We start from the raw sequence: 25139 nt of genomic DNA on the forward strand, positions 1-25139 counted from the left end.
GCAGGAGAGACATGGGCTAGACACAGAGGGAGGGGAGATGGTGAGCGTCACGAGTGGACACCGGCAACCTTTCATGACAAAGCTTTTTGCTGAGAAGTCCCTCAGTAGCAGATACCCATGGTGCTACGAATAATTATACGCAATCACTCTGTATTTTATTGAGATCTCTGTTTTGCAAATGTAAACAGGCATCCAGTAAACACATCCAGAATAAAAAGGTCTATGGACACAGCACGTGGCCGTGGCCAGGAGGCAGTGTGGTCTTCCAGCAGAAGGCAGGCCTCGCCCGGCACAGGAGGAGGAGCACAGGGCCAGTCCCAGGCCGGGAAGGTGCGGGCCCCCAGGACCTGCCTCGGAGACGTGGGGGCGCAGGGGGTGGGCAGGGCAGAGAGCACGTAGGAGTCCCGCTGTGGGCAGGTCCGCATCCCAGGGAGCACAGGACAGCGCACGGACGGGCTTTACATTCTGCTCAAAGCTCAGACACGGACACCGGCTCAACTCCATGTGGCCACACACCCTTCTGTGTGCTGCCCACTCTTCAGGGTTCATGGGGCTATGCACACAAACACTGGATCCGTGCGTGGCCGACATGGTACTAGAGACAACTCACCACCTCCCCAGGGCTGCTTCCCGCAAGCCAAAGGGGACAAAATGGAAGTCTTTGTCTCAGGACAAAAACTCTGTACATGCAAATAAAAAAAATTAAAAAATAATGGAAGACTATCTACAAGGCTAGCTCTTCGTAGAGGCTGCAGGTTCCGGAGACTGCAGAAACTCGTACGGGTCATGGGTCACCTCTGGCTGCTCCCCAACACTGAGGCGAGAAGGGCTTCCTGCAAGTGTGGGAAAGACGGGGCGCTCACACGATGGGTCTGCACACACACCATGCACCAGACCCGTGGAAATGTGTCCTCAGATGTGACTGCGGTCAGCCACAGAGCCATGGACCCTCCTCCTCCCACCCCCCACCTCAAGCTAATAAGCATCCCCTAACTGCCCAACATCAACAGGGGCTCAGCAGAGCTGGTGCTCGTATCTGAGAACTGAAACAGTAGCTCAGGGAGCTCACTGAGCAAATTCAAGAAGCCAGGAAGCAACACTTGGTTCCCTTCCTGGAGGAGCTGAAATCCTGGTGGCGTCCATGCATCTGCCCAACCCGTCACCCTACTCGTTAAAGAGAGAAGGCCCCAGGCCAAGGCCACCTGCTCTCCCCACATCAGAGTCCTGAGGAACAAAGCATTTCTCAACACCCTATTCTAGGACTAACAAGAACAGCAGAAGAAACCAACGTCCCCAAAGTTGAATTCAATGTGCCTGTCAGTGTCCGGGGCCTGGTGCTTCCCTGTCCAAGGGCCCTGGGATGTGGCAGGAGCCAGGGCTCCTGACACAGGGACAACCAGCACCCACGGCCAAGACCACAACACCTAACACGGAATAAATTCCATTCAAAACACTGACCCTGTGCACTGCCTGACGAGGGAGACGTGGTTCAGAATCCCCGGAGGCAGGGACGCCCTGCGGAGGGAGCAGGGCCTGCAGAGTTCTGGGGGCTTGACCCGCAGCCCGTGTGAGCACCCAAGTACCAGGATCTTCGGCCCCGCCCACCAGCGGCTTGGCTGCCCTCTTCCCAGATGATGCGCAACGCCTGTGGGCTGAGACAGACGCTGGGGCCTAGGGCTCCCTTACCCAGGTGGTGCTGGTCCCTGTCAGATGGGGAGGTGTTGGACAGGGAGCTGAGGTTGGAGGACGGCCGGGAGCCCCCACGCTCTGCCTGTGCCTCGTGCAGGTCCTGCAGGAGTTTTGCTGTCTCATCCAAGTTCAGGTGGCCGTCGTCAGCATCCAGCTCCTTCTTCACTTTCCCTGTGCAAACACAGGACGACTGGATGCGGGGCTGCCAGCAGCCTTGGCTAGCACTGCACGCCAGCATCTGTGGCCTGTAACCATGTGCTCTCCCTCACTTCTATGCACGCTCAGGATGACAGCCAATGTGCACGAAGCTGGGGGAGCACAGGGAAACCTGGAGGGCAGGGCAAGATCGCCAGAGTAGATAAGAACCAGGTGCCACGTCCAATCTGGGCCATCTCACACACAGAGCTATAACCCCCCCCCCCCCCCCCCCACTGAACCTCCCACCCCCCACATAAACGAACAGGATGCAGGACAGTGTATACTAGAGGCCTGAAAATGCCAGGATAGGCCACAGGCCAGAGCCGGGTGGGGGCCCAGAGCCACGGGCAGTCTAAGAGCAGGTGAAGATGGGCTGCCTAGACACCTCCCAGGTCTGGCGGGAAGGAGACCTGTGTGTGCATGGGGAGGTCACAACCCCCCAGGAAATTCAAGAGCTCACACATGTATGCAACACCTGTGGCCTATGTCTGCAAAAGGATATAGCCCAATGGTGGGACCAAGGCCCCCCTACACTAAATGTGCCTTGGGGCTATCCCAAGAACACTGCAAAAAAAAACCTGGGAAGGGTCTGAAGGCTACACATCACTCATGGCCTGTCAGAATAAGACTGAGCACGTCTGATGGCAGAGCTGCAGGGTGACCTGTGGGGAGCCACCACCGGGCAGGAGAGCAGGAAGGTATGAACAAGACAGACACTGATCACTGACTGGGCACTTGTCCCTCAAAGGCAGAGGAGAAAGGTGGGCAGGGGGAGAGAGGTGTCTGTAACAAGCCCCCACCCTACCCCGAGAATGGCAACAGCAGGTCAGCCATGGTGGCTGGACGGCCAGACACAAAGCACAGAAGGGACTAGGCAATAAATGGCAGAACTGGGGATCCAGCTTGCCAGGGGTGATGAAGTCAACAAAGCCCCAAGGTCACCCAACCGAACCAAACACAGGAATGGTCAAGCTAACAAAGGCATGTGGAAGCACGTTATAGCCAAACTACCAAAACCAGCACAGATGAGAAAATCGTCAGCAGAATTCGAGAAAGAACGGCTGGCAGAGCATTACCAGTGCAGCCTCAGACCACTGGCCTCAAAAGCTAGGATGGCCCCTGGCTGCTGACGGTCCCCACCACCCCAAGACACAGGGGTCCCTGCACATCAACTGACCACACCGTCGATGTGGTTTCCAGTCAACACTTGCTGTCCTTCCTGGAGCCTGCGATCTGCAGATGTGCCACCTGGTCTCCCGCAGACCCCGCCTGTGTCCCCGTTCCCTCTGTGCATCCTGGCACGTACCCCTGTGCTATAGTGAACCAGAGCCAGGAGCCCCAGGGAACCCTCAAACCTGGTGGTCAGCGTGGGGACCTCCAAACAACTGGGAGAATAACCAAAAGCAAGATGGTAGACCCAAACTGGATGGGGTTACTGCACTATACACACTACACTAAAGACACCCCACCCTAAGCCAGACATGCAAGACCCAGTCTCATGTCATCTGAAGGTCAGTTGAAACCCATTTCTGACATAGCCAGGGTTTGTGAACCTCAGCAGTAGTGACCCCTGGGGCTGGGTTGTTCCTGGGGGGCTGCTCCCTGCGCCTCAGAGTGAGTGTTCAGCAGCATGTGCGGCCTTCCCCTCAATGCCAGAAGCACATCTCCAAGTGTGATGGCCAAAGACGTCTCCAGACACCACCATGCGCGATGGGGGTTTGGGTGGACGGGGTAGGGGAGGGTGCTCTCAGGAGAGAAACCCCGAGGTAAGGCTCCGGTGTGTCCAAAGTAAAGGAGAGGAAGAACACCATGAGAGCCATTGGTCAGCAGGAAGCCAGGTGGTCAAGGAGACCCCAAAACCGAGTGCTGTGCAGAGCAGAGGATGTTGTGTGTGGAAGGGCAGGGGTCAGCTGTCCACAGGGGCATGGCCACGTGGGTACATGTACACACACCAATGCAGCGATGGCAGGCTGAGGCCGGCAGCTCATCCCTATGTGAACTGCACAGCGATCCTGCACTTGGAGCACGATGGCAGAAAGGAGACTGGGGCAAGACTGCTCAAGGGACCCCTGGAGGGGGTCCCAAGGACGGTGGCCACACTCCTGGAAGCAAGGACATGCCTCAGTGTATCAGTCCAGACCCCCAGGGGCTGCCCTGCAGGCTACTGCTGCACCAGGGCCAAGAGCAGAGTCCGCCTCTTCCAGGGAGCCCAATGATGCAAGCATGCCCAGCACAACCTACCCAGAGAGCCAAGCATGGAGATGTCCAGAGAGGCGTCAGAGTAGGACTTCATTGCCATGAAGTCCAGAACGGAGCTGCCGTCGCCCAGCGAGTCCCCAGCCTGCAGGAGACAGATAGACACGAAGCAGAAGACAAAAGATGTCACTGAGCGAGTAGTTAACACCAGCTGAACTCATAGGAGCGACGGCAGCATTGGGGCCCCACACCCACAGGCAGGACAGGCCCACTCTGCTGCGTCCACATCTGAGCAGCAGGCAGGACCACAGCATGTCCAGTCCACACTGCCACACCCACGATCATGGGGGGAACTCAGAAGGCTGTCCTGTGGAGACCAAACCGACACCACACAAAGGCTGTGGGTTCTTGGGGAGGGACAGGTCCCAGCAACAGACACAGGACACCAAGGGCTCACGACTGCTGTGGACTGCACACTAGATGGGGAGGCAGACCCACGGCAGCGTGTTCCCTTTCCTCTGTGGCACCTGCTGCCCTCCTGCGCCTCTACAGTGTCAATTCCTGCTCTGCGTCATTATGGAAACAATGCTGCGTTCCCCAACACTCACTCCCCACCACTTACAAAGCTTCCACACCTGTTTGTTGTTCGAAGATACTAGGATATAACAGCTAACATGTGGCTACCTTAAAAATAAACCTAGAGGAGCCATCTTTGGTATTTTAAGGGAGACCTGGGTCACTGCTGGAGAGCTACTGTCCAATGAGACTGCACTCCCCGACATAGCTTGGGAGGACAGTCTTCACCATCTGTGAGCCCTCTCCTGTCAGGCTGTCTTCTCTGGGTGTGAGCCCTCTCCTGTCAGGCTGTCTTCTCTGGGTGTGAGCCCACTCCCATCAGGCTGTCTTCCCTGGGTGTGAGCCCGCTCCCATGGGGCTGTCTTCTCTGGGTGGGAGCCCACTCCCATCGGGCTGTCTGGGGCTGGGTGTGAGCCCTCTACCATCAGGCTGTCTTCTCTGGGTGTGAGCCCACTCCCATCAGGCTATCTTCCCTGGGTGTGAGCCCGCTCCCATGGGGCTGTCTTCTCTGGGTGGGAGCCCACTCCCATCGGGCTGTCTGGGGCTGGGTGTGAGCCCTCTACCATCAGGCTGTCTTCTCTGGGTGTGAGCCCACTCCCATCAGGCTATCTTCCCTGGGTGTGAGCCCGCTCCCATGGGGCTGTCTTCTCTGGGTGGGAGCCCACTCCCATCGGGCTGTCTGGGGCTGGGTGTGAGCCCTCTACCATCAGGCTGTCTTCTCTGGGTGTGAGCTTACTCCAGTCAGGCTGTCTTCCCTGGATGTGAGCTTACTCCCGTCAGGCTGTCTTCCCTGGGTGTGAGCCCACTCCCATCAGGCTGTCTTCCCTAGGTGTGAGTCTGCTCCCAACGGGCTGTCTTCTCTGGATGGGAGCCCACTCCCATTGGGCTGTCTGGGGCTGGGGCTGGGTCTGGGTGTGAGCCCTCTACCATCAGGCTGTCTTCCCTGGGTGTGAGCTTACTCCCCTCGGGCTGTCTTTCCTGGGTGTGAGCCCCATTCTGTTAAGTTCTTCTAGATGATTTGTAAATTTGTTTCTTTCACTTGGCTTTCCTAAGAGTCACTTCTGTCCATGCTCTGATAAATAACTTCTCTTAAAAGAAGTGTTACAGGGATGACTGGGCAATCAACACACCAGGCTGAGCTCACGTTTACAGAGTATGGCAGCAGCCAGGCGCCAGAGTGAGTGCTGCCATAGCCCTACAACCACCCCACAACTACCACCCTCTCTGCAACCAGAGACTAAGGCTTGGCACAGTCTGTCAGGGCCCCCACACAAGGCCCTTGATCCTTACACAGCTGGAGCAATTATCCCATAGCTATGGCTTTCAAGGTTATTACAGGTTTACCTGATGACCCTAAAACATGAGGCACCTTAAAGCTCGTAAAAACAATTTCAAAGAAACTGGTTTGCTTACAATATTTCCTTAGAGACCACACTCAGCCACAGCCTCCACACACACCCCAAAAACATCCCAGAGGTTAGCGTGCCCTGTGGCTCTCCTACAGGAAAGTACTCTGGTGCCCACCTTCCCGTCAGCCAGTTTTGCATACTTGTTAAGTATGGAGATCTATGCTCCAAAGTAGTGTGGAAATGACATTATCATTAGAGTTTGTGCCTTTAACTGTGTTAAAAATTTAAGTCTAAAGAAAACCATGTATGGTGTATTTGCAAAGATGTCTGGAGCCGTAAGTGGTGACAGGGAGACATTGCCACAGATGCTGTGAGGGGTGCATGCACCAATGGAATGAGGAGAGATGAGGCAGAGGCAGGCACCTCCTCATGTGCCAAGACCAGGCCACACACCGCCTGCCAGTGGGAATTCACCCAATGGCTGGCTGCTACCATGGGCTTGAGAGGGTGGGGAACTGGGGCCTGGTGCTCCCGGCACAAGGGACAGCCTAGGTGACAGGAGGCCTCTTCTGAAAGATCCCAGGGCAGTCCCTGGGCTGTCTGCATGGAGGCGAGGGTGGTTGGACAGAGGGAGTGAGTGCTGGGCTCCCAGCTCAAGACGGCCTGCAGCACGTCCCAGCTCTCCACAGACACCATGTGGGACGTGTGCTCCAGGCCAGAGACCCTGAGCAGGACCCCACCTGCATCTCAAACCTGGCCATACCAGGAAACACACCCTCAGAGAGACACCCATTCTGTCACTCAATGAGCCCCACCTGATGGGCACCTGTCACACCTGCCCTGAGTGGGCCTTCTGTCCACCGAGGCCAGGTAACACCTGTGGCCCAGGACCCCACAGGCTACCCCAAAGCCTAGGGCTGCTGCTCCAACACAGGGGCTATGTTCAAAGCTTATCGTCAATGTGCATGTTTCAAGTTACTCCCAAGGAACACGAGAAATGCGGAAACTAAGAGCAGACCACAATTAAGTTTCCTCAAATCCACACCGTCTGCTTTAGGTTCTGGGAATGCTCCAAGGACACGGGTCTCCAAAGCTGGCCTTCCTCACCAGTGTGCAGTACACATGCACCTGGCTAACAGCACACAGTTCCTGCTGAGAGGGCTGAAGAACCCACCGCTCTAGGAACTAAGCTTACTCCTCGCTTTACAGGCCCCAACAGGCCCCCTGCTCCCCCAGGCACCTGCAGACACAGAGCCCCCAGCATGGTCACTGCTCTGCGGGCTGCTGCATCTGGGCTGGAAGAGAAGTGCTTTGGCTTTCTATCCTTTACCCAAGTCATTAAAAATTAGAGTCAGGGAGACTACCACTTAATCAGTTTCTCAATAAAACACATGAACCTCTTCTCAGCAATCCCATTTCAGAGGCTGAATGTGACCCTTCCCCACAGGAATGCTCATAACTAGGTTTTTACTTATGTGTCTGTACAACTCACCTTCACTTCATCTGGAGGCTTCACTGGAACATTTCTCCTCTGCAAATCAAAACAGGAGAGAAGCCAGTTTTTCCAAAGCAGTTCTATATAGGACCATCTGTTCATGTCACATCCACATGCGTGAACTGAAAACAGCTTACTATCACTGGGATTGTCCCCATGATGTTCACATCAGAGTGTGAACCAGAGCTGGGCCCTGCCTGCTTCCTTGGAGCTGGCCGACGGAGCGAGACAGCCAAGCCGACCTGTAGAAGGCACGATTCATGCAGCCCCAGCCAAGACCCCTGGCAGGTTACCGAGTGCCCGGAGAATACCCTGGGCGAGATGGAGATGAAGAAGTAAGAGGGCACCCATGTTATTCCACAAAGTCACAGCCTGACATTGAACTGTCTCAGGGGCAACACGGGAAAAATGCCAAGACTGGTGGTTTATGTGTTTGATGAAGAGGCACCTGTGCCCTCAGATGGGGGACATTATGGGGCGACGTACCCTTCTCATCAGGCTACACAGCACCCACTTCACTACTACTGCGTGACCACATTCCATATGGGACTTCGAGCTACACATGACCGCATGTGGAGATCACAACCCTAAATCCAACTACCCTAGAACCTTGCAGGAGCATCACCTTCAGCATACCCTAGTGTGTGCATGTACCTAGAAACAATCATTCGGCTTGTAGGCTTTTGCATCTGAGACCTTTTGTTTATGATAATGTTTTGGAAATCCACTTCCACTGTGATTTTTATAAAGTGAAATCGAAAAATAAATATCGTCACTATTTCACACATAAGCCTCTGCTAACATATACACTTTAGTATCAAACGTTACCCAATCCCGAAGCACACTGGAAATCACACAACTCCTACCATGCAAGTTCACTCAGAAAAGTCATCCAACCAGAATCTAGAAAGCAAAGTGAGTCAGCAGGATGTGATGGGGCTTTCTGCTCTAACCACCACATGGCATAAAGACAGAGCTTCAGACACTCGGCCCAGGGCAGCGCCGGGAGGAAACCCTCAGGCCACAGTAGCCACAGCAGGTTGAAAAGTGAGAGTTCACAGGCTGGTGGGACAAAGTCTGGAGAGGACAACTCATAGCAAGGGCTTCAAAATCCAGGAGGGACAAACCCAGCAGACAGGAACCTGTGCATACAGATGGAACACTACGGGGCCAGGCGTGCACAATGGGACACATCTGAGCTCCACTTGGCCAAGCAAAGCCCTCACTGCAGTCCACCAGAAGGGACCCCAGAGGGCCATTCCTCAGTATCAAGGCCTAACTCACCCAACATAAAGGCCACCTAGACCCGCCCTGACAAAGCTTAAAAACAAACCCCAAGAAATCAGGTAATTCACAAGAACTCTGCCAAACAGAACGCCAACATTCTTTAAAGGAACACAGTAAAATCCAGACCAGCCTTGCCCAGCGGTAATAGGAGCAGACATCAAACTTCAGTTTTCTACTAGCCAATGAAAACTAATGTTAATGCACAACTAACAATATATATTTCACTTAATCTAATGTACCAAAAGAATTTTTTAACATATAATCCAAATAAAACAATAAAATATTTTTATATTTCATTTTTTGTACTCATCTCTAAAATTCTGGTTTGTAGCTCACATTTTCATCCTAAGTTCAGATGGGCCACAGTAATGTTTCCACCAGCCACCTGAGGCTGCTGGCTGCTCTATTAGCAATCTAGATGGTAGAGACTCAAGAGTGTGACGCCCAGGATCCAATCAAACAAAAAAGCAACAAATCATGGCCTAGAAGCAAAGGAAAATCTGCCAACAGGCAAATCCAGCAGTGAGAGAGATGACAGAATGAGTGTGTAAGGACTTTAAAGCACCTGTAATAAACGTCAGAAATAGGTGCAAAGATTTAGAGGAGAGCATGAACACAATGTGGTAGAAGGGAAGATGCAAGAAAGAACGAAACAGAAGTCAAGATGAATACAGTGCCTGAAATGAAAAACTCATCGTCTGTGATTAATGGCAGATATAGATGTGGCATAAAAACAGATCACTCAACTTGAAGCCACGGCAACAGAAACCATTTGAACTGAAGGAGGGGAAAAAAGACTAAAAAAGAACAGAGCATTAACAACATGTGGAATGGTTGAGATCTCTAACACCAGTGTTGAAGTCTTAGAAAAATGAAGGAAGTGGAGGGTGGGCAGAAATGGTATTTGAAGAAATAATGGATGAAAATCTTCCAAATTTGATGAAAACTATAAACTGACAGGTCCAAAAAGGTCAACAAATGTTAAGCGGAATAAACATGAAGAACACGACATATCAGTAATGAGCCGCTGAGAATCTGTTACAATGATTAAAGTTTAAAAGCATCTAGAGCAGCGGTCAGTAAACTTTCTCCAAAGGACCAAACCTAAGGTCTGTCACACACTCTTCTTTTTTTATAGTCATTAAGAAAAGTAAAAGAACATTTGTAGCTCATGGGCCAAAGTGTGCCAATCCCTGATGTTGACCAGACAATGGGGGACAAGTGGAAAACAGATAAAAATGATTACAGATGCTTCAGAAACAATGTGACCGGGCATCTTTGAGACAGAAAGACAACCATCTGTAATTCCAGACCCAGGAACGACAAATGTCAAAGATAAACGTAAAATAAAAATATTTTTCAGACCCAAAAAAGATGACCAAATACACTGTCAGCGAGTCTATACCAGAAAAAATATTAAAGAAGGTTCTCCGGGATGAAGGAAAACAAGAGCAGATGAAAAAAATTTCAGGTACACACAAAGTTATAAAGAGTGCCAGAAACAGTGAATATGTGGTCGACAGAGAGGACTTACAATGAATGAGGGACGAATAGCTAGCAATTCCCTAACAACCACATCAGTCAGGATGGGCTCCTTCTATGGCAGTGGTGCCAACGGCAGGAGCCAAGGGCATGTGGGTGCATGACAAGTAGGACCACACAGCGCACCCACCTGCCTCAGCTGGAAGAGCATTCGTGAGTGGTCCCCACCAGTGATCTGGTCCAGGAGGTCATCCACCATTTTCTTGCTATAGCTCCCAGCATCCTTCACAAATTCCTGCAGGCTGGAAGGGCCGTGAGAGAACATGTCAAACAGGCACCACCTGCTCTAGTCTTCCAGATTCTTTCACCAGTGCCACTGGTCCTGACCCTAGGAGCCTGCCCTATTCAGCCCTCCTCAGACGGTCCTCTACAAGAGAGGGTGTTATTGAGAGCAGCAAACCTCCCAGATACAGTTTCGGAGAGGGTATCAGGAGTCTTCATCAGATTTTAAAAGTGGTCTATGACCCAAAAAAGGCTAGAAACAATTCAAGAAAAAATTATTTTTAAAAAAAGCAATGTGAACAACAGTCTACGCATGTTCAGGTGATCCATGATCTGTGCAGGATTAGAGGTGCCAACCTGCCCAGCTGCAAATCTGATAAAACTTCTGACTCCCCCAGAACTTAACTACTAATAGTCTACTGTTGACCAGAAACCTTTCTGATGAGATAAAACAACGGAGTACTACAGATCTTGTACATTATATGGATTACATATCATATTCTTACAATAAAGCTAAATAAAAACACGTTACAAAAAATACGAGAAAAAATACGTTTATAGTACTGTACTACGCTTAATGAAAAGAAAAAGCCAAAAAAAAAAAAAAAAGAAAGAAAAAGCCACATATAAGTAAACCTGCACAGTTGAAAGCTGTGTTGCTCAAGTGTCAACCAAATATCTTCTACTAACTTCTGTAAAAGAAACCTAATTTTATCTTTTTTTTTTTTGGACTTAAAAACTAAGTAGATCGAGGAGAGATGCTCCGGAATGGGAAGGAGGGAAAAAGGTATGGAAACAAGAGTCTCCATGTACACCCTAGAGCATCATTTTGATTTTTGGACCCACATAAATGGTAAAAAATAAAAAATAAATAAAAGATTTTGAAAAAGAAGCAAAGAACAAAAGCCCAAGTTCTAGCATCAAAGCCCAGGCAAAGGCTCCAAACAGCTTCCCAGATGTCAGAAATTCACACAGAGTGGAAGCGAAACTATGACAATGCACAAGTCTCCACCAGGAGCATCTTAGGAGACACCAGCAAACAGGGTGTGAAGGGAGCAGGGCATGGTCTGGAAGCACCCCAGAACAGAGCATGTGGAGAAGTGGCATGGGGACACCAGGGAGGAGCACTATTTGCTTGCCACACACTGCCCACAGGACTGGGATTTCCACTGTACTGTGTGTTTCAGGCACATGCCTGGGGAAGGCCACCACAGCCGGGGAGCATTGTGCCGCCCGAACTGAAGGTGGCTGCTATCCCTGAAGGGCTGTGACAGCGCAGGGGGTAAAGGAGACGGTCACCACTTGTGACCTGTCCTTGCCTATAACAAATTTCCTCCTTGGTTCTACTTCTACTTCTCTGGTCTCACAAAAGTCGCATAAGGTACTCACTTACTGTATTAAGGGCTGACTTCTTATTGTACATTTTTAAAATATACCCTATATTCTGTTTAGAATTAAAAGAAGCTCTAATGTGGACAAAACCAATTTCTTAGAGGTTAGCAAAATTTTATTTTTCTCCTGGAAAATTACTAAAATTCTGTAGAAGGGACCCATCTCTACCTAGCATGGAGAGCAAGAAAATACACAGAAAAACAGTTCTACAAAAGCACAGTACTGCATCTATGATTTTAAAACCACATCTAGGGCAGCCTGGGTGGCTCAGAGGTTTAGTGCCCGCCTTCAGCCCAAGGCATGATCCTGGAGACTGGCATCGGGATCCCTCCATGGAGCCTGTTTCTCCCTCTGCCTATGTCTCTGCCTCTCTCTGTGTCTCTCTCATGAATAAATAAATAAAATCTTAAAAAAAAAAAAAAATAAAACCACACCTAATAAAACCACATCAAAGTCCCTATTAGGGACTCGCCTGTGTCCATAATTCTCATGTTCTAGCCCTAACCCTGGTGCTTCAGAATGGGACTGTCTTTGGAGACAAGGCCTGTAAGAGGTGATCAAGTTAGAACGAAGTCTTTAAGGTGGGCCCTCATCCCTTATGATTGGTGTCCTTAAAGGAAGCAGAGATGAGGACACAGGCTCACAGTGCAGGACGCCCAAGTGAAGGCACAGGGAGACCTGGCATCTACATGCCCAGGAGAACCAGCCCTGCCTGCCCCGGGACCTCAGACTCCAGCCTCCAGGACCACCAGATGACAAATGCCTGTGATCAAAGCCATCCGGCCTGTGGCGCTCCATTTTGGTGGTCCAAGCAGACCAGTACAGCCACGAAGCCATATTTCAGTAAAATCACACAACAAACTCTAAACAAGCACAGCGGGTACTGTATATACACGTTCTCACATTCTTTTTAAAGCAGAACCTGGATCGTCACCTGCTTACAGTACCAGCCGAGTTACCTGAACTTCAAGATCAGCCTGCAGCACACCAGTGGTTTATAGAAATTAGGTTGCAAATTGCTGTGTAGACCCACTGCCACCAGTTCTCTCTCCCCGCCAACCCCACACTAGGAACAGTCCCACTGTGCAGCAAACAAGAAACCGGGTGGTGATGCCAAACCTGCTTACCTCAGCGCGCACTGCACACCCGTCTCATCCCCGTAGGCAGAATAAAGCAGCTCCGTTTCGTCCGATTTCAAGTCGCCAAATACTGAATTGTTGTGCATGGAAAGTGCAGTAGTGGCACTGGAGAGAAACGTCACTGAGAGCACAAGAGGGAGAGCAAGAGGACATGAGACACATGTACTAGTGGTGCCTGGCAGGAGACACGCTGCATTGTCCGGGGGCTGTGCGCCCCCGCCCCCACAATCACACCCCACCTCCTGCGTGCTACTCCGCTCTTGACACACCTGAAGCCAGAGCAGCTTTCTGGGTCTAACTAGTAGAACTGCCTCAACACCCTTGTCTTACAAGCAGAGAACCGGTTACATTCTGTAGTGAGGTGAGCACCGGGTTCCCATCCCATCCCAAAGAGTGCTGGCAGCTGTGCCAGCAGACAGAGGCTGCCTCCTGCCCAGAGGATGTCAAGGGAGTCAGAGGATCACCACCCACGAGAAGGCGTTGCTGGCACCTCCACGTAAGTCAGACCTTGAGAGGGAGTGCTCTGGGCCTCTCCCCACTTGATGCCGGCAGTACCAGTGTGACCAGAAAACATCCCCAGGGACTGCTAGGCGTCCCCTGGGAACAAAGCTGCTGCATGCCCTGACATACTCTGAAACCGGCAAGCCGGCCACAAACACCAGCGCAGCCAACACGGCAGCCCCTCCCTCCTCCAGTGTGCCCACCCAGCCCTCCGTCTCCCACCTTGCCCACTCGCGCTGTCCAGACACTCTCATGCACTCCCCACCATTGGCATGGGGCTCAGATCCACCCATTGGTAAGAGCAGACGGCAACGGAAGAGCTCGCCCGCTCACTTCTATTCTATTCCCCTCACTCCTAATGACCTTAACTTCGCCGCTACATCAGAGCCAGCATGTGGACACAGTAGTAAAAACAGGTGATCCCTGAAGACCTTGGGGAGGACCCCGCTTCACACCCCTACTGTGACCACCCCCCCCCCCCCGACCTGCCCGTCTCACTCACCTTTGCCCCTTCTCTCGTCTTTGAAGCCCAGCGTGGTGAAGCCAGGCAGCAGCTTGCTGGAGAGCGAGCTTAGGTCCACTGGGTGGGTCTCCTCCTCTGCAAGAGGACCTGCTGTGAGCTTGCAGCTCGGGGAGCCCCCAGCCCCTGCAGTGCCTCTCATGGGCAGGGGCAAGGGCATGGGGGAGGGCACAGGCGCTTTTCACAAACACCAGCTAGAGTCAAATTCACAGGAGCCACTATAATTCTCAAACCTTCTCTTTTTCTTTCCAAGCCAGCACTTGATCTGCTCATCTGTTCTCTCACAAGAACATTACTGCTCATTCCAGCCAGAGCGCACACATGGTCTGCATTGGAGAACACGAAGCAAACCTATCTCCCGTCCAGGGCCCCCTCCCCACCCCAAGAGAACACTGCCGGGTGCCCTGGCGGGTGGGAGCAGCCCTACAGCCATGCAGGCGAGACCAATGCACAGTATCTCATTTTCCCTGGTACGTGAGTGTCTTACAAGTGCAAGCGGACTTTGCCTTTCTTCAAAGGACAACCCTTTGAGAGATGGATGAGGATACACATGCTTCTTAGAGCCCAGAGAAGTGACTGCATAGGTGAGCAGATCCAGCATCTGTGTCTCCCTCAAGATTCTCCTTAACAGGATTCTCAAACAGGGAATTTCTTCCAAAGCTCACAGTTGGGGCTCTTCCGAGCTCTGCGAGTGGAGATTTGGATACTCTGGTTTCTCCCTGACATATCAAAAAATCCTCTGTGATGCCATCAGGAAGTCGAGCCATAAGGACTTCTAGAATTGCAGCTCTGCAGGAATGCAGCTCCAAGTCCTGCCGCCTAGCCTAGGGGCCACTGAGCATGAGAGGCCTGAGCAACACCTCTGCCCCCACTGGACGACTGCCCTCTGTCCATTTATCACACACAGGTCTCATCAAGGAGATGCTTATCTATGCTCTACCATGGGTGCCACGCTCTGCAGGGGAAACGCTGATCTCAAACAAAACCCCTGGCAGTGCAGAGATGGAGAAAGCAGCATGTGGGCCTCAGAGAAGCCCAGCCCCTCCAGAGCCCACTCACCATCAGCGTCCGGCTCAGCTGTGTTGACCACGCTGTAGAGGAGGCTGCCATCCCCATTCTTCCTCAGATAACCCATCTGCAAAAAAGCACAACTGAGTGCCTATACCCCCAATGAGCTTCCTGCTATCGTGGCTGCTGCTGCTATGCCAATAAAATCAAGGCCTTCCAGTACAGCCTAACTGGGATGAATCCCAGGCCACAAGGTTCTTGGTTTCCCCATGGAAAAGGCCACAGAGGCCCCTCTCGTACCTTCCCCAATTTAACTTCAGACATGTATGCGCTGGGAGGACTCAGGCTTGTGACCCTTCTAAAGCCGCTTTGGAAATAGGCTTTAGGCAGAGATGACCAATTTATAGGGCATGGGAACTTGAACCAGATGAAGCTAGAACAAGACCCTAGTCTCCAAGTGCCGTGTCTGTGGACAGCCTAGAGGCTCCATCTCTAAACCACAAGGGACTTACTTCCACTTAAAGACCAACCATGAACAAAACCACTCCTCCTCTAAAAACCTCTAGGAACGTTTGTCCAGGAAGAGGAGCACCTTCACGTTGATGTGGGAATGGGACGAGGAGGTCCTTTGGGCCTGCGAGCTGGAGCCTGAGTGCAGGGCTGGGAGGAGAGGTGGGGACGGGAGGATTGATTGTCCCTGACCAAGAAATTAATCAGGTTTCTCACTGTGGAATTCTAACACCAAAACAGAGGACAGCGAAGCAGGTGCAGTGCCAGGAGCAATGGGTGTTGGTTTGGGCACGTGCTTCTGACCAGTACACACAGGTCAACACTGGGTTTTTCCAAGCCCTACCCATGGAGGCAGGGCCCCAGGGCTCCTTGGAGACCCCAAGGTTAGAGCACAACAGGCGTGCAGACCAGCAGGTCCAGGAGAACACCACCACAAGCTACACAGGGAACGTCAAACTTCCTACCAGGAAGCTTTAAAGTAAAAACAAAAATTTACCTCAGTGTTTTTATATAACCTGGCATATCTAAAATTTCATCAGTCAGAATTCTTTATATTCTGTTCACTGAACATTTTGAAGAGTTCACGTTAAAATAGAATGTGAAGTTCTAGTGTTTTTCATGGAGTACCTGCTGACGGGAGACTGTGGATATACCATGTCAATAAAACGTACCAGAATTAATTTCATCTCTGTCCTTGTTACCAAGACTACATGGTTTAAAACTACGCAGGGAACGCCTGAGTGGCTCAGTGGTTGACCTGCCTTCGGCTCAGGTCATGATCCCGAGGTCCTGGGATCGAGTCCCACATCAGGCTCCCCGCAGGGAGCCTGCTTTTCCCTCTTTCTGGGTCTCTCATGAATAAATAAATAAAATCTAAACCGCTCTATATTTGCACGGTTTCTACAGGACATGCTGATCTATTCTTATGGCAGAAAAAGTGCTGAAAGGATGCAAGGGCCTCTTCCTGAGGACCAGCAGCTGCTGCAGCAGCTCCCAAGGCCCACACCTGGGACACATGAGCCCACGGCATACCGCAGAGGTGCAGAGACATGAGCACACCAGAAGGTTCAAGCTGTGGTGCAGAAGCCTGGCAGGCCCGGCTTCCATCAACAGTAACCAACATTCCCACTGAAGGGTGGGTCTTTCATGGCCGTCCACCCACTGCACACCGCCTCTGGGAGGGTCCTGCCTGTGAGGCACCCTCCGAGGCCTTTCCCACCCAGGAACAGAGGGGGTGACAGGAGCCAACACAACCCCGCAGTGAACAATGCATCAACAGGGTGCAGTGCCGCCCAGACCTCCTGACGCTACCTTGCCCCCTGGGAGGAGCCGGTTGATCCTGTCCCGAGCCTCGTCAGCTGCGTGCTCCACCAAGGCCAGCACGTGCTCCTCCGCCGTGCTGTCAGTCAGGCTGCAAGCATTTCCTTCCGGCTCAAACATGCAGCTATGAAGAAGCAGGAGCACCACACAAGTCACCAGGAGACCCGGGGCACATGCTGCTCCCACCTCACCCGTGGCCAGTCCCTAACACTCCTCAAGGTCACCAGGAGCTGGCAGGAGCAACACAAGGCATACCTTAATCCTTACCTTTTAGCTGCAACCACAGAAACACAAAACACTTCCCCTTAGGAGTAAAGGTAACCCCAACAGCCACAAGGCATTCCTCGTGTCCCAGCTACACATGTCCATCTGAGAGCCACCTGACTGGAACCTCAATGCTTGATAGGAAGCTGACAAAACTACAGTGTCATTTGAGGCACCGTTTGAAAAAGGGGCAAAACTCCGTGGAGGGCTGAAGCACCAGCAGCAAGTAAGTGTGAGCTGGAAAGACAAGGGGCCCCAGGAGCCCCATGTGAAGGAGTTCTTTATTCAAACAAGAGTCACCGGGTGCAGCACCCAAGGGAGGTGGGCCTCTCCTGTGGAACGTTCTAGAAGCAAATGGTAGACTTTTTCTAAGGAGCTATGGGAGCAAAGCCTGCCTGGGGACCCTGAGACTATAAGGAAGCTCTCTCTCTGGTCCAGGGTGTAGGACCGCAGGAGCTGGACACTCAGGGGATACGATGAGAAAGAAGCCCCAACTCCCATGCGTGCCACCTGCCCCACAGCACAGTTCTGTCTCGAGGCTGAGAGAGTTAAGCCAGGCCAGCAGCATGCGTCCTGCATATAGGACGGAACCTCTTAGGAGCGAAGGGCCAACGATTATCCACAAACAACACACACATGGGAGCAGCTGTGACCTGATGGGCTCTGGTGACACGGCTGGGACAGAGCCCCAGTGTGGTGGCAGAGGCTGTCCTGCCCTTGGCCCCCTATGTCCACAAGCAAGACAGTGACTCTCCTGCAGAACAAATCCTAGCTGGTCCAGGTTGGCTGCCAGCTGCCTGGTAACGCCTGACGCTAGAGCTCGGATCTAGGCCCAGGGGCCTCTGTTCCCCCCAGCGTGCAGCACAAGGAGCCCGTCCTTGAGCGACTCTAAGGACGTGGGCCCTGGCACAGGCTCACCCCCCCCGCCTTCCCAAGTGTGTCCCACACAGCAGGCAAATGCACTTCCCTGTACCTGATAACTTCTCTACTCGGCCTTTTGGATTTCTTGGCAGTTTCTACTTGTACAGGTGCCACTTCGGGGACGGGTTCCTCGACAGCTGTATCTTCATTGCCCAGAAGAGCTGCCTGCTGAGAAAAATCCATGTCCTGCATAAACGACATGCTGCGCTTCAAAGCTAACAGCCGCTCCTAGAATCAAAAAGGACAGAGCAGCAGGGCTTTACCTCTGCCCCACACCAGGGTGCCATGACGATGGGTGGGATGGGGATGGCCCAGCCTCACCTGGCCTAACCGCTGACCCCCACAGCGCTACCACAGGAGGTGGTCACGGGAGTCAGCACCAAATGTGTGGGTGACCAGCTGGGAGCACCCTGGGGCCGGCAGAGGGGACAGGCCGGGGGGCACAGGGCCCACACCTCACCTACAGGCTGATCGGGCACAAGGCACTGGTCCTAGATGCATGACGCATGCAACCTTGCTCATGGGACAGATCTGGGAGACCACTCCGACAGCCAAGATGTCTCATCTAGATTCAGTGGGCAGCCACGTAAAACAAATCATAGGCTGGCTGCAATCCAGTGAGACAAGATGCCCAGGCTCAGATCGACAGATCCAGAACTTTCCACCAATCCTACGGGAGACGTTATAGCTGGGTCATGAGCGTGAGCAGAGAGAGAGAAAAGAGACTGCCTGCAGGGAAGGGTGACCTGGGACATCTACCCTAGAGCAGGGGGTCCACACCGCGGCCAGTGACGGATGGATGGAAGCATGTCATTCACTGGGGGTGAGGTTCTGTTTAGGCATAAAAACACAGAGGAGAACTCTCGTTTCTGTGGCTCCTTGCTGCCAATGGGCTTCTTACTTTGCTCATCATCTTAAAGCCTGCATGAAGGATCTTCTTGGCTAACTTGTAATACACAGTGTCTGGTCTGTTGTAGGTCATGGCGTTATCACACATCAGTTTAAAATCTGCCTGAAAGGGAAAAAAAAATAGTATCCATCCAATTTGAAATACCACCAAGACAAGAGCAGAAATTGGATTCCTGTCAAGAGGCTCAAAGTGAGTGGGAAACAAATAGATTAGGCTCGTTAGTTTAACAAACGGTTTCCACAGCCCTTCAGAAAAACGTTCCTAACTGTTCATTGGTCTCTCCCTGCACATGGTGAGAAGCCTGCCAAGCCCTGAACTTCCTCCCAAGTGTGACATGCGCACATTCTAAGAATATGGCGGCCCCCTCTCTTCTGTCTCCAGCTCACCCATTCTGGGAGGAACTCAGATGTAAATGGAACAAGAACTGACAGTCAGCTTCTTTTAATTAAAGTTAAGGGATGAGCTGAGACCTGGGCATGCTCATGTCCTCTATCTCTGGGATTTTTCCACAGAATTCAGAATTTTGTCTACAGGTAATTTCTCTACAAGTATCAGAGAAAACGTTTTCCCTAAAACAAGGAGACTCTTACTGAACAACTTATGTTAAAGGTAAACTATTGGAAACTTCAGTATCTTGTCCCTCTAACCAAATTACATTGGGCACACACCTGTCACAGGTGAGTCAGCCACCAGGAGGCACAAAGCCAGCTAAAGCCAGCTGGGCAACGCAGTGCAATCTCTCCTGGCCCTTTCCAAATGCCAGCACTGGCCCTGAGCCAAGGCCTCCAAGCCCCTGTCCTTCGCTGGCCCCGAGGTACCAGTCTTGAGGATGCCAGGGGTAAGGGGACACTGCTCACAGCCAGGACGGTCACTGGGCAGCAGACGAAACTCAGGCCCATGTTAGGAAGGTAGAGGAGTTTCGGGCTGCCACTAGCCATCTGCCCAACCCTCCTGTGGAAACCCCACCGCACGCCGTACCCTTTCATGTGGTACTGCTTCTGCAACTCAGCAAAGCCTCTCAGTCACGTCACCAGGAAATGAAAGTAAAAAAGCCAAGTCTTCCAAATTTCACAGAAACTAAGAAAGAAACCTGATGCCCTTTTCTAAATGACATTATTAGTAAAACCGTCAAGCACTCATTTTGATCCCTCTAGGTTTTGAAGCCAAGAACCAATTTCTACCTCATAGATGGTAGCAAAAAACAGATTTAAAAACTATGTACTGGGGATGCCTGGGTGGCTGAGTGGTTTAGCCCCTGCCTTTGGCCCAGGGCGTGATCCTGGAGTCCTGGGGTGGAGTCCTGCGTTGGAATCCCTGCATGAAGCCTGCTTCTCCGCCTCTCTGTGTGTATCTCTTGTGAATAAATAAAACCTTAAAAATAAATAAGTAAATAAAAGCTGTATACTCAAGAGATGTAAGAATTTATTATTAAAAAAAAAAAAAACAAAAAAGTGGGGATCCCTGGGTGGCTCAGCGGTTTGGCGCCTGCCTTTGGCCCAGGGCGGGATCTTGGAGTCCCAGGATCGAGTCCTACGTCAGGCTCCTGGCATGGAGCCTGCTTCTCCTTCCTCCTGTGTCTCTGCCTCTCTCTCTCTCTATCATAAACAAACAAAAATAAATCTTTTTTTTTTAAAAAAAGCTAAATTCCTGGTTAATATAACATAAAACTAAAAATTAGAATAATTTTTTCTAGAAATAACTGCTCTATAGCTAGACCAAATCGGACACACTCCTGTTTGACCCAATGCGTTTCTATGGCTTTGCAACATACAGTTGGGTTTCCAGACAAAAACAAGGAGAACGTTTCAGCCAACGCGCTCCTTCAATGCGAACGTTTCAGCCAACCCGCTCCTCAATTTGTGTCTGGGTGACCCCAGCCCAAATGCTCCAAAGCCCATGGAAACTTACAACTGGAAACGAGCTAAGACAGAGTGTTCACTGGACATAAACACACAGAGCCTCACAACAGTGATTTGAGGAACTGAAACTAGTTTACCTTAAATTCCGTGACTGACTTGTATTCGTTGGCTACAATCTTGTCTTTCATTGTGCCAAAATCCATGGGATGTTTTATTATCATTGAGTATCCTGGAGCAATTGCATCCGTGACAGGAAAAGCAAAAAACCCATGAGGATCTTTTCTAAAAACAAAAACATCTTTACTTAAACTGGGAAAACTACAGATCTAGATCTCCAAATGATACAAACTCCACATAATAAAAACACAACTCACCAAGTTTTAAGCCTGTTTCTTAAAAATAAAACATAACACCTATGCTGTTTACAATTGTGGTAGATGTTTTATGTGACTAAGAATTCCGAAACTGCCTTCCTGGCTCCAGCGACATGTGAATCATGACAGCCTTGACCCTCTGCGCTGACTTGGCAGCCGGCTCTCCCACGCTGCTCCCGCACATGCTCGCCCACCCCCCACCCTACCGGCGGTCTGCCTCTCAGGTGGAGGTGGGGGAAGACACCCCCATGTTCCCAAGCTCAAGCTCTCAAGAAACTGTTTACCTCTGGAGCTGGCGAAGAAAATGCTCTAATAGTTGCTGAATAGGCGTGCTCTCATTCTCAGCTGATTCAAAAAAATAAAAAAATAAAGGTGAGTCGAGAGATTTTGTTCTCACAGCATTGTAAAGCTCTGACACCATGAGATGCACTTAGCTTTTGTTAGCTATTTTGTGTTTCGTGGTGTTTTCAGTTCCAAAGGAACTGGGTACAAGAGTAAACCAGGCCCAGTCCTGGCCACTAAAACACTAAGCTGGGTGGGAAAGGGTATCACTCACAGCATCAAGTCCCAAAAACCCCTCAGAGCGCCAACACCTGAGTGTGACAACAGGGAACTATCACTCATCCATGTGTGACAGTGCCAGTCACCCCAGGCCCGGCATATTCCAGACGGTACGAAGAAGAGGAGACTATGACACAGAGGTGGAGCTTCGCCAAATGACCTCTCACGAGAGTCCTAGATCTCTGGTCCTGCCTGTTCCTCATCTGTGCAGGAAGCGCGTGTTCACACCCACACACATGCACACACACACCAGGTTAGCAATGTCTCTGGGCCCACAATGTGAACATGAGGATTTTGGTGAATGTAAACACAGAGGCTGGCACAGGTTTTGTTCTCTTGGTTGTGAGCAGGCAGGTGCCCTTTCCTCCTGCCCCCCACTGAGGGCCATGCCAGCACCCAGACCTCAGTTTCTGAACGCCGTGCTGCACTAAGGAGTGCAGACCTGCAGTGGGTCTTCGAGGTGTGACATCAGCACTTCAAGCACATGGGAGGGAAGCACTGCACGTAGGACCTGAAGCAAGCCGTTATTCAGACTCAGCTCAGAGTGACTGGCAACTGTCTAAACTCCGCACACACACTCACCTAGTGCGCTGCTGCTCTGCGCCCCACCTCCCACCTGCTCGCGTGGCAATGACCTACACAGAGCACGGGGACCCCTCCCAAACTATAGATAGTCAAATCCCAAGTCCAGAAAACACCATAGCCTCCCAACCATGTGCAAGTCTCTGACAGAAGCGGCTCAGAACCTTTCCTCTGGTGAAGCCGGTATGACCCTGTGGTTTCTGACAGCCTCACTAATTGACTCGACCACGAGTTTCCTCCTACCCACGATGAGACTGGGAGTTTACGGGGGAGCGAGACACAGGAGCAGCTGGCCAAGCTTCGCTCTAGAAGTTCAAAGGTGACACTAAGACCTGAGGCCCAGCTACGCTTCATATTGAGAAAATAGCATTCCCTCCCTCCCGCGCTCCTCCTAAGACGCCAACCAGCACACCAGTGCCGACCAGGATGTCACAGACACGAGCCGTGATGCTCCAGGAAAACCTCACCTGGCTGTGTTCGGCACGCTCGAATGGGCCTATCGGGGGGCGGCTCCACCTCCACCTTCTTCCCAGGATCAAAGTCATCGGTCTCTCCCTCCGTGTCGCCATGTTCCTTTTCCCGCTTCCGCTTCTTCTCTTCCTGTGAGGCAGAGGCAGGGCAGCGAGAGCAACGCAAGCAGTTTTAAATAGATCTCCTGGAACTGAGGGGAAACACAGAACTAAGAGAGAAACCCCTGCAGAGCACTTCTTACTCAGAGCCCCACCTCACAGCAACTACCCCGGGGCTCAGGCCAGAAGGACCTGCTGGCCTGCGTTTTGCTACAAACAGGACAACCCTGGCCTGAGGCCGCGCAGCACTCACAGGCCGCTGTGTCCCTGGCTCTACCTTTCTTTTCCTTCTTTCTTCGTCGTCCAGGTGCTTCTCCTTCTCTGATTTCTTTTTCTTCTTCTTCTTCTTCTCTTTGTGCCGCTCTCGCTCGTGGTCCGACCTGTCATCATAATAACTGGAATCGTGCCCAGACCCCGAGAGCTCAGTCACTTCACTTCCTCCGACTTTGAGAACCAGCTTCAGGGGCTTCTCCAGAGGCTTGTCTGTGTAATCTGTGGACAGAAACCCGGGGCCTCACTGTGTGTTCCTCCCCAGGGGATGGCACTGCGGGCTCAACGTGCAGGTGTGACAACCAGAATGCCCAGGCCCCAGGAGGCAGTGGCGTCGGCCCAGCTAAGGCAGCGGGCAGGGGAACGGCAGAACCACGGTGGAAAGACAGGGAGGTGGACCCCAGAGCAGCCACTGTTTCCTCCCCTTCATGCCGCCTTATGCTCAGGGGGCCCAGGAGGAAGCAGTCTGGGGGGGGGGGGGGGACCAATCCAGGAGCTTCCCACCCCGCCCCTAAACTCTGGGACTCGGTCCACCCCCTGGTCCTGCAGCAACCGCTGGGTTCACTCATGTGTGCACAAGCTGCCGCAGGCCTGTTGGCAGGCACTGGGATGTTCACCCCCTACTCAAAGACCAGAACAGCCAACAGATGCTCGACTCCCTTCTCAAGGATTCAGGACCCAACCAGATGCCTGAGAGCCCTGGACTCCCGCCTGGAACCCCCTCCAGTGATCCCTCCTACCCTGGACCCTTCCCGGGGACCTGCCGAGGCCCTGAAAGCCCTCCCTGGGGGCCCCCACCGAGGCTACCCCTTGCACCCTCTCCCTGCCCCGGGCCCCTCCCAGGGACCCCGCCGAGGCCACCCCTTGCACCCTCTCCCAGCCCCAGGCCCCTCCCTGGGACCCCCGCCGAGGCCACCCCTTGCACCCTCTCCCTGCCCCCGCCCGGGCGCCCAAGCCCCTCCCTGGGACCCCCGCCAAGACCACCCCTTGCACCCTCTCCCTGCCCCCGGCCCGGGCACCCAGGACCCTCCCTGGGACCTCACCGAGGCCACCCCTTGCACCCTCTCCCTGCCCCGGGCCCCTCCCAGGGACCCCCGCCGAGACCACCCCTTGCACCCTCTCCCTGCCCCTGGCCCCTCCCTGGGACCTCGCCGAGGCCGCCCCTTGCACCTCTCCCTGCCCCCGGCCCCTCCCGGGGCCCCCCGGAGGCCGCCCCTTGCACCCTCTCCCTGCCCCGGGCCCCTCCCAGGGACCCCCGCCGAGGCCACCCCTTGCACCCTCTCCCTGCCCCCGGCCCCTCCCTGGGACCTCGCCGAGGCCGCCCCTTGCACCTCTCCCTGCCCCCGGCCCCTCCCGGGGCCCCCCGGAGGCCGCCCCTTGCACCCTCTCCCTGCCCCGGACCCCTCCCAGGGACCCCCGCCGAGGCCACCCCTTGCACCCTCTCCCTGCCTCCGGCCCGGGCGTCCAGGACCCTCCCTGGGACCCCCGCCGAGGCCACCCCTTGCACCTCTCCCTGCCCCCGGCCCCTCCCGGGGACCCCCCCGAGGCCGCCCCTTGCACCCTCTCCCTGCCCCAGGCCCCTCCCGGGGCCCCCCCGAGGCCGCCCCTTGCACCCTCTCCCTGCCCCCCGCCCCGGCGCCCAGGGCCCTCCCTGGGACCCCGCCCGCCGCGAACGCCCCGCCCGGCGTCACAAAGCGCGCCCGCCGCCTCACCCTCGTAGGACGAGCGCCACTCGGTCTTGTGCTTCTTGTGCTTCTTGCCCATGGCGGCGCGGGGCCCGGGCGCGGGGCCGAGGGCAGCAGCGAGCCCGGCCGGAGCGTGGCCGCCGCCCCCGCGGCCCTGGCTCGCCGCCCGCCTAGCCCCGCGGAGGTCGCGGGGCCGCGCC

The 25139-nt window shown here is 53.1% G+C and overlaps 1 protein-coding gene across 6 annotated transcripts; it reads right to left on the reverse strand.

Annotated features, from left to right (window-relative positions):
• Positions 1-133: 133 nt before the first annotated feature.
• Positions 134-25135, reverse strand: BRD9 (bromodomain containing 9). 6 transcript variants are annotated; one of them, XM_026019169.2, is made up of 16 exons: positions 24967-25135; positions 23262-23476; positions 22883-23015; positions 21557-21617; positions 21036-21180; positions 19031-19141; positions 18182-18357; positions 16936-17068; positions 15166-15241; positions 14089-14184; positions 13074-13206; positions 10463-10574; positions 7501-7539; positions 4129-4228; positions 1687-1860; positions 134-833 (listed from the first exon to the last, which is right to left on the reverse strand). In XM_026019169.2, exons 1-16 carry the CDS (start codon positions 25016-25018, stop codon positions 733-735), a joined length of 1857 nt encoding a protein of 618 aa, XP_025874954.1. In that variant the 5' UTR covers positions 25019-25135; the 3' UTR covers positions 134-732. The 6 variants fall into 6 exon arrangements, with proteins under 6 accessions (XP_025874954.1, XP_025874956.1, XP_025874952.1 ...); XM_026019171.2 differs by having other exon boundaries at positions 18182-18294; positions 23238-23476; XM_026019167.2 differs by having other exon boundaries at positions 23238-23476.
• Between the last annotated feature and the right edge of the window lie 4 nt (positions 25136-25139).

The sequence above is a fragment of the Vulpes vulpes genome, chromosome 3 (assembly GCF_048418805.1).
Source record: "Vulpes vulpes isolate BD-2025 chromosome 3, VulVul3, whole genome shotgun sequence".
In the NCBI taxonomy this organism is placed as follows: Eukaryota; Metazoa; Chordata; class Mammalia; order Carnivora; family Canidae; genus Vulpes; species Vulpes vulpes.